Below are 9,416 nucleotides of genomic sequence, written 5' to 3'. Positions count from 1 at the left end.
CTGAGGGCTGATGATCTGTGACGATAGAAAGCGCCCGTATCGCTCGCGCTGTGAGCAGAAAACGCATGACTAGGCCTGTAAGGTTTTAACTCCAGCGTGGTGTGCAACTCGGACGGCTTAAAACCGTCATCACGACTATTCGCTTGCAGACGAAATGTCAGACCCCTGAGTTAGGCCTAGCGCATTGTTCACGAGATAGACATCGCCGTGAGTTCTTGGCGAAGTGTCGCAAAACATCCCGCGATAGGACGCTTTTTCGACTCCCCCTCAGTTGACGGCTGAGCTCCATGTCTACGGGTGAGGGCGAAGTTGTTTGATCAGGACTCATAATTTTGCTACGGTTTTTATAATTAAAGAACACCAGGGCATCCCACCAAAATAGCTCTCAGTGATTCGGCTCCGAGGATCGCGCCTTTTCGAAAGCCTGTTGGGCCATTTTGTAAAGTGCACAGGAATTAACGCCGGTATGAGTAAGCTCTAAATATTAGGTACGGCAAAGTGTTAACAATGAAGGTAGACTTCAAGATAGTATCTAAGCGTCGAGAGGTCAGTTTTTCGCTGTGTCTCGAGAATGAAAAGAAGTGTGAGCTCCAGTGTGATCAGTTTTAAGTGGAGGAGGGTCAATCCTGTGCAATTTGTGTACTTACATCATACAATTTCGTGATAATCATATAAATTCACATTGCACCTTTGTGTTGTGAATATTCATAAATACCGACGTTTTGGAATATATGAAGATGATGGGATTCCGCAAATGGAGATGTAAGTGATTTATGACGGCTGCTTGTTGCACGTCAAAAAATTGACGCAGTTTTGTCACAAGATATGGTCACGCACACATTAAGTATTTATTTGAACAGAATTTGTCCAAAATGTATGTTCCTCTAAAAATAGCAAGAGAGCTAATAATTTATTTTGAGAAGTCCGCGATTTCATGATAGGAAGAGCGCTCGAATTCATCTTTGTGTGTTCATCAAAACAAATTCTTTGAGCCGGAGCTTCCTCGGCGCAAAGTGCACGGTTAAAATTGCGATCTTATTTTTGGGAAAGGTAACATGATCGTATCAGCCAATATACTAAAGCTTAAGTATTCCTTTAGATTGCACTTGGGCAGAAACTAGTATTGGACAATCAAAATATACAATGGATGATTCATTCAAATAATGTAAAAAAACTTCTTTTCCGATTAAAGTGTACAGAGCGCACTAAAAGTGTCACGGACAACTTTGCTTGCCAAAATACTGAGGTACAGTAATCATTTTCCTAAGTTCGCACCTTGATAGTTCTCAACGAGCAGATACGCGTGCCGTTCAGAAGGGGCAGGACAGCGTCTAAACGAAGCCAATCGCCTCGAATTTTGAGAAGATGGAGTTGTCGAGTATTTTGCATTCAGCCTCGTTTCCGCGATTTTTTTCGCTTAAACTATTACCATTGAGGGCGGCAGAGCCTTGAGCAACCTTCGATAATTTCGGAAAGTACAAGAAGAGACGAGAATTGCAATACATCTTCTTCATAGCAAAAGCGGTGAGGTCAAGAAGAATTACTCAGAGACTTGAGAATCAGTTGTAAGAACGTGAGAAGATTAGTAAGCAATATGACCCAAGTTGCGTCTATGACGTGGATGATATAGCTCGCTATTCTGTTTTGTTACTCTCTGAAGGTTGAACTGCTGCTGGAGACAAGAAAAAGACCAAAGCAAGTTACGCTTATTTTGTGGCAATGCAACCGAGATAGAGCCCATTCGTGTAGTAATTTCGAAAAAAGGCAACAATCCAGCTTGCATATCTGGGTGGTGATGGCGTTTTTAATAATTTAACCAAAAATAGGCCTTCCGGGACGCGCTACCGCTTGAATTTTTTTTAATTTATTATCGTAATTCATAATTCATATTTTTTTACTACAATTTGTACAAAAAACGCATATTATCAGGTGGACCACTGGCTGACACCGAGGTAAGGAACAAATTTTACCATTGATTTACAAGGTGTGTTGTTAGCCGCGAAATTGTGAAGCTATCCTCTTTCGACGCAATCTCAGAATTAGCTTTCTCACCACATTGTAATCGCCTGGACCGTACAGCTCCCGCCTTCCAATATTCGGCGATGAAACTACCTTTCACGCCATTTGCGATGGCAGATGACGGCTTCAACGCGTTGTATTTTCGTTGTGCCATCAACTAGCAAGACATTTGCTGATTGTTTCATTCACGTACTGCCTTAAGTAGTAAAGTACGATAGACTGGTGTTCAAAGAAGTTTTCGGACCACTAAGCGGTAGGTGGCTTAAGTCTTGATAAAGCACACGGACATTCTCAACCTTTTGAGAAAGACGCGAAAGGGTTACGTATTTCCTCCGAATGTTACATTATAGAACCAGACAATGGACATGGAAATTATTGCTGCACTACAAGTTTATATGCTGATGAAGACATGTTTTTCCTATCATGATCTGATAGATAATTCTAAAATCCGTTTATAAGCAAATGCTGCCAAATTGAGATGAGGTGCAGCGGGAGTGGAATTTAGAAGACCAGCCAATTGCTAGACGTGGCTAACTATGTTGTCAAAGTAATGAGTGCTATCTCGGCGGACACATTCACAAACTGCTTGGTAAAAGCAGATGCAATTTTTGTATTTCGTGAAAAAGGACAGATAACTGATGAAGGAGAAAGAAAGGGAAGAATTTTGAATAATGATGGAAAACCGCACCATTGCACATCTAATAATTGATTCCAGATTTCATCTATCAGAACAGCTCTGTGAGTTTCTGGGTATGGATGAACCCAATTTTGAAGGGTATCAACAAGCGGTTATTGAAGTTATTGAAATTCTGTTTGGGAACGATGAAGTCAAACTAGGAAATAATGAAATGTTTTCTAAGGGCTCAATCGATAATGACGAAAAATTTGTCAAATCCAATTTATGACATTTTCTTGCAAGTTGTTGACCTCAATTCACGAATTTGCAACTTTCAAGAATCACAATTTATGGCTCAAGGCAAGATTGGTGGAATGCTCATTCACACACTATAGCCAAAGGATATTATACAGCAAGCAGTTCGATAATTTCAAGACAGAATAATTGAAAGTCGGTAAATGACCACACAATTTAGATTCAATAAAAGGTTTTCGAATATGTTGATTCGTATTTTTGCTCCGACAATAAAAACCGGACTTTATCGAATTCTATTACTATTGACAGTGTATATCTTATGTCGATTTCACTATTTACTCTTTTTTCTTGGCCATACTTCCCTCGCGAAATGCAAATCTTGCCAAATCAATACAACGTTTTTTCGCCCTTGTTCTTCGCTAGTGGATCTGCACCGTTTTTTGAAGAAAAAGCGCGATCTCTTCGTACTCTTCGCTGAGTGCCAGGTGCAGTGGCGTGTTATCATTGACATCACGAGTGTTAATATTCGCACCATGTTCGATAATAGGAGCAATGATTGCTGCAACAGTGGGACGCACGCGCAAAACCATGTTTCTAGTGGAACAAACACAAACCTGGATTTGGTTCGCCATATATAGCACGCATGAGCGGAGTGCTTCCAATGATATCCTGCAACATCAGTGCATCAACACATACAACGCACCACGTTTAAGTTCGGCACACTTAGCGCACCGCATGGTTCATATCCCGCGAATAGTCTACTAACAGCTCTGCAATTTCTTGTCTCCCTGACAATCACACCATGACAACTTAAATATGAGCAGCAATTCAAGCACAAAATCTACAAGCAACTACATTATTCAATTTATCTCTGTGAAAGTGAAGCGGGATTTGTCCATTAGCATTAAAGAGACTCGCGTCAGCACCAATGCACAATGATGAATCTTTCTGTCGGGCCTCCGATGGTTTTAACATCGGAACGACAAGTTACTTGTTAAGGAGTAGTTCGACAATTTCTCCGTGACCAGCAGAGGCGGCGCTCATAAGTGGTGTCCATCCTGTACGTTTACGGCTGCATGTGCGCGCTCGAGGAATAATATTGCTGCGTCCAAACGGCCAGTAGCACAAGCCCAATACAATTGCGTACGCTCCTCTTCATCCTTCGCATTAAAATTGACGCCATTGTCAAACAGCTGACGCAGCTTGGTTGCATCACCAGCCTTCACAGCCGTCTTTACTTCAATCTCAAAGCTATGTGTCACTGTTAGCGAATCAAGGTTTAAGTAATTGGGTTTAATTGACTATTCATATCTTGTAGTTAATTAGGAAACTGCTTATTCTAGATGTGGTAGCGCCGTCACTTTAGCCATCTTAAATTTCTATTAGTTCGTATGCTACCTTACTTTGCGACGAAAGTTTCGAGCTCTTCATTTCACGATGTGGTAAATTTTGCTGTGCACATGTGACTGCTGCAATAATATGACATCGGAATGCAGGCTTACGTAAACGAGCCAAAACCTCTTGCGCTGATTGGTCGGAACTAGTGTGCCCAAATATTTCTTTCACTCCATTCAATTTCGCGTTAACATGAGCAGGTCCTCGCAGCTCGCACAGATCTCATCCAGTGCAGCTAGCACTTACTCGACTCACTCGGGTCTTTCCAAGGTTTGGCGTACGGTAAAAACTCATGGCGGTGTATACACAGGTGGGAAAGTTGAACTTTTTGATGGCTGCATTGGCTCCGCCTCCGAGCATCGCGCACTTATGGCCTGTATGCTACATGATGACGTGGCCATCATCGAAGCGGAAACTGGTGAGCTTCAGTGTACTTTGCAGCAGGATGTTAAAGATGACGATATGAAGGAATCTTTTGTGGTGTTTGCTGTACGGCCTGGCAAGAAAAATCAATTGGTGACAGCCGGTCGAAATCTGCTTCTGCGCGTGTGGGACTTGAATACCTTTGAATGTGTGCGCACTATCAAGGCTCATGACACTCCTGTTCTTGCAATGTGTTTCGACCCATCGGGTACGTTGCTGGCTACAGGCGGTAGTGATCGCACCGTCAAAGTTTTTGACGTGGACAAAGGCTTTTGCACGCACAATTTTCGGGGACATGCTGGTATTGTGACGCTCGTGCAGTTTCATCCTAATGCGGTGCAACTGTCGCTTGTATCATCCAGTGATGATGGCACAGTGCGCATTTGGGATCTATACACACAGAAGCAAGTGGCGTGCATTCAGGACCATATGAGTGTTGTGACTAGTGTGGTGTTCTCAGAAGATGGGTGTACTATGCTGTCTGCCGGACGCGATAAGGTCGTCAATTTTTGGGACTTAAGGAACCAAAAACTTAGCAAAACAGTACTGGTACATGAAGCGATTGAAGGCTTGGTAATTGTGCCTTCCTCATTCAAATGCGTTTCTTCGATAAAATCAAAATTTGACGACGACAAGGCAATCTACTTCTTAACAGCTGGAGAAAAAGGTGTTTTGCGTCTGTGGCGTAGCAGTGGCAGTACTTGCGAAATGTTGCTTGCACAGGAATCAAATGCATCATCTTCACTTATGTACATGGACCTGCTGCTTGGTACAACCCGTCGCGAGGTCGTAGTTGTGTCGTCTGAGCAGAATTTGATAGTGTTTGATGAGAACTTGACACGCCGTACACAAATTATCGGCTACAACGATGATATTCTTAATCTCAAGTACATTCCAAAGGCTGATGCAAGTGGAGCGCCCTCAGACGTTTTGGCCGTGGCTACGAACAGTGAACAGATTCGTTTGTTGAACAAACACACATTGTCCTGTGAACTTTTATTTGGTCACACAGATATCGTCATGGCTCTGGCAGTCTCTCCCGATGGACGATGGCTTGTAAGTGTTTCAAAGGATCGCACTGCTCGACTATGGGACTTGCGTCCATCTGGTGGTAAAAAGATGGGCAGGACGCTGCCACGTTGTATAGCGGCTTGTGCAGGTCACACGGAGGCCCTCGGTGCTGTTGCTATCTCACAACGTGCCTCTAGCTTTGCCACCGGCGCTGCTTTTTTTGTTACTGGAAGCTCGGACAAGACATTAAAGCTGTGGAGTCTTCAACCGCTGGCAGGTGTGTATGCCTCGCAGACAAAAGTTTCGCCACCAGAGCTGACGATTACTACGCTTGGTGCGGTTAAGGCTCATGACAAAGACGTGAACGCGCTCGCAGTATCACCGAATGATCGTTTTATTGCCAGTGCATCGCAAGATAAGCTCATTAAAGTGTGGTACTCACAACAAAGTGGCACTTCCAGACTTTTGACACTGGCTGGTGTGTGTCGAGGCCACAAACGTGGTGTCTGGTCCGTTGAGTTCTCTCCAGTTGATCAATGCCTGGCTTCTGCCAGTGGTGATAAGACTGTGAAGGTGTGGTCGGCCAAGGACTTTACCTGTTTGAAGACATTTGAGGGTCACACTGCCTCTGTATTGAGCGTGCAATTCGCTTGTGCCGGTATGCAACTTATGTCTGCTGGAGCCGACGGGCTCGTCAAGCTTTGGACCATCAAGAGCAGCGAATGCGAAGCTACGCTGGACAATCACGAGGACAAAATATGGGCTCTCTCTGTTGCCAAGGACAGCTCTGAGATGGTTAGTGGAGGTGCAGATTCGACTATTAATATATGGCGAGACTTTACGGAAGAGGAGGAGAAGGCTCAGCAGGACGACCGTGATGCCAAGCTGCTTAAAGAGCAGAAGCTTTTTAGTTGCCTACGAAATAACAATTTATTGGATGCTGTGCGGCTCGCATTCGAGCTTGAATACCCTAATCGCCTATTACAACTTCTACGCCATCTACTCGAAGGACCGCGACACAAGGACCAGCCTGTCTATCGCGACGGTGACCCGAACACTTTTCTACCTGAGGACACTTTTGAACCTGTGGTGCGGAGTCTGACAGATGAGCAACTTACAACGCTTACGGAATGGTTGCGAGACTGGAATACCAACGCTCGCAACACTAGCGTTTGCCAAGTCCTTTTGAGCACCATTTTGCGCGAAATTTCTCCAAATCGTCTGAAATCGCTTCAAGGTGTTTCCAAGACAATCGAAGCTTTAATTGTCTATAGCGAACGACACTTTCAGCGGATTGACCGTATGCTGCAAAAGTCATATCTCGTGGATTTTAGTATTGTTACCATGAAAAGTCTGCTGCCAGTTGCAGGAAACGATTCAACCGTCGAAACGACTGACAGTGATAGCGGAGCTGTAGAGGAGTTAGAGTTAAAGTCAGAGCAACAGCCACGAAAGCGTGGTAAGACTGCAACTACTGGAATGTCGAAGAGACTACGAGCGCAATGATAATTCAATGCTCACATTTCAGCCTTCAATTTAACTGCGTATCTTTCGTTATGCTGCAAATCTGTTCAAGTCTGCTTCTTAGATTTGCCGTAGAGTTCATGGTCAATTAGAAAGAGTATTTCCAGCCCAGCAGCTTGATATACTGACATGCCATTTCGGGAATTCACTCATGTATGGGGTAGTCGTTTTATCCGTCGACATCTCCCGAACACGTCGACATCTTCGGAACAGTTGTTTTAAGCTCCTCCGTTTGATCTTCAAGTGCCGCTATCTGTTTCCACCACAAAGTTGCGGTCGACGCACATATTCCTGAGCATAAAGCTCGTTTCTTTCGACGATCACAACCCAATTTTGCTAAATTTGCCGAGCCGGAGTTCTGATGTCTGGTTCTTTGCTACGCGCCATCTTTTTGGCGCAACGATGTGGTGAAAGTAAATAGAACTTCGACTGAGGGTCATGGAAAAATTCCAATCCGTTTTTCCTGGTCGTCAACGATTGCACTGTCTTTTTGGTGGGCCCGCCAACTCCGCAAGAAAATATGTTAAGCATACACTCCACTCGAGCTCTTGAAGCTTTTGTTGCATACCCGAAAAAATGTCCATCTTCCGCTAGCATAGAAAGTATCGAGTATCAGCGTCACCCCTCTACGTGTCGTAATTATCTGATATCTTTTTGGTATTCAGATACTTATTTTGATCAATCCTTAGATCGCTTTCAATGTCTATTGCAAATGATCCCAATCACCGAATGCTACGTGTGAAACATGTCTTAACAATCGCGCTATGATGGATTTTGTAGGGTGTAGTGAGTCCGACGAGATGCCACAATAATATAAAGTCTGCGAAACGGGTTCAAATGCAAAGATAAAATTCGATTCCAAACGAAGGGCTCACTAGCTTTCCTGGTCAACACTTGGCGATTTCATGCTAATCCACGATAAAAAAAATACTTGCTGACATCTGCAGCTTATCCCAAAAAAAAATTTCAGGTGTTGAATGGGCGATCAATAAGGTAGTTTTACTCAAATCACGTCTGTAGAACCAGAATGGTTAATTGAAAAGGTAAGATGTAGCCAAAGAGCTGAGATCCGACGCTACACCATACAATTTGCTAAGCACCATGAAGGCACGATGTGTGGCAGAATTTCTAAGTGGTGACTATCGGGTGTCTGCGCTGCGCCTGTTGCACAGGTGAAACTTTGTCGAAGTAGCTCACATTTATTAGCCTCCATATAGGTTCGTAAGCATCATCCAGGCGCTGAACTGAGAGCATCTCAAGTAATATTTTATCCAGCGTGCTTTTCTATTTCAGCAGTGACAAGTGTTCCTGGTCTACAGTCACACCTCCATATGTGGACCTCCCATAGTGAATCAAATCTTATATGTGGAACGCCAGCGCGTTGCACCGGTTTTTTGTATTATTTTTGTATGCTACCTTCATTAGTGGAATCTTTGGAACTGCAACAAAATCTGGTCACAAAAACACGGAATTTTCTCCAATTCTGAACACTCGCCGGACCGTGATCGAGAGTTTTGGAGGCGAACAACCATGGGCGGAGGCCAGCGACTGTTTATCGATGCGTACATTGACGCGGACTCAGCAGAGCCAGTTGAATGTGCTTATGATGTGAGCGAACGAGTTGGGTTTGATGCGGATCAAGAGAGTGGCAACGACTCGGAGGCTGAAATTCCGATACAACCATCAGCGGCTATAGCTTGCTGTATCCAGCTTGCAGAGTTTATTGCCCACCATTCCAATTGCGACAAAGAGACACGAGCTTTAGCAAAAGTGGCGAAGTTTGTCAGGAACGAGTGTATCCAGCGCAGGACTCAGACCACCATATCTTAGTCCTTTGAATTAGGTCAATTTGTTACCCCCCAATGTGAACGGTTTATATGTGGAACAATATTTTCTGGTCGCACAGTTTGGTGTCCGCATATAGAGGTGTGACTGCATTGCTAGATATATACGATACACTTTATCTAATGAAAAAATATCTGTATGTCTTGACGTGAGGCTAACACACACTTTTGCCAGGGACCTCAACTATACGGAATCCTAACATCTTCATTAGTACCGAAATTTTGGTACCTTTGAAAAGTCTACAGTTTCACGAAAGTGTAAAATGACTCTCGTTCAATCGTATCGAAGTCTATCTCGGACAAGTGTACAAAATGCCAGGAGTACAATG

At 43.8% G+C, this 9,416-nt stretch overlaps 4 protein-coding genes across 4 annotated transcripts; 3 read left to right on the top strand and 1 right to left on the bottom strand.

Annotated features, from left to right (window-relative positions):
* Positions 1-1,931: 1,931 nt before the first annotated feature.
* On the bottom strand, positions 1,932-2,235 carry PHALS_15090 (uncharacterized protein). The gene has a single exon (XM_024722909.2). The coding sequence runs from the start codon at positions 2,171-2,173 to the stop codon at positions 1,967-1,969; it is 207 nt and encodes a 68-aa protein (XP_024573939.1). The 5' UTR covers positions 2,174-2,235; the 3' UTR covers positions 1,932-1,966.
* An 897-nt stretch (positions 2,236-3,132) lies between these two features.
* PHALS_05349 (uncharacterized protein) lies at positions 3,133-3,446 on the top strand (the record flags this gene model as incomplete). The annotated part of the gene is made up of 2 exons (XM_024722908.1): positions 3,133-3,375; positions 3,438-3,446. 2 exons carry the CDS (start codon positions 3,133-3,135, stop codon positions 3,444-3,446), a joined length of 252 nt encoding a protein of 83 aa, XP_024573938.1.
* A 1,031-nt stretch (positions 3,447-4,477) lies between these two features.
* On the top strand, positions 4,478-7,225 carry PHALS_05348 (transducin-like 3; the record flags this gene model as incomplete). The annotated part of the gene is made up of 1 exon (XM_024722907.1): positions 4,478-7,225. The coding sequence occupies one exon, from the start codon at positions 4,478-4,480 to the stop codon at positions 7,223-7,225; it is 2,748 nt and encodes a 915-aa protein (XP_024573937.1).
* A 1,548-nt stretch (positions 7,226-8,773) lies between these two features.
* PHALS_05347 (uncharacterized protein) lies at positions 8,774-9,073 on the top strand (the record flags this gene model as incomplete). Its single annotated transcript, XM_024722906.1, has 1 exon — positions 8,774-9,073. One exon carries the CDS (start codon positions 8,774-8,776, stop codon positions 9,071-9,073), a length of 300 nt encoding a protein of 99 aa, XP_024573936.1.
* Between the last annotated feature and the right edge of the window lie 343 nt (positions 9,074-9,416).

The sequence above is a fragment of the Plasmopara halstedii genome (assembly GCF_900000015.1).
Source record: "Plasmopara halstedii genome assembly, contig: Scaffold_289, whole genome shotgun sequence".
Lineage (NCBI taxonomy): Eukaryota > Oomycota > Peronosporomycetes > Peronosporales > Peronosporaceae > Plasmopara > Plasmopara halstedii.
This window is presented reverse-complemented; position numbering and strand designations above follow the sequence as displayed.

Coding starts and splice junctions, on each gene's coding strand:
- PHALS_15090 (XM_024722909.2), bottom strand. CDS start 2,173: ATGGCACAACGAAAATACAACGCGTTGAAGCCGTCATCTGCCATCGCA.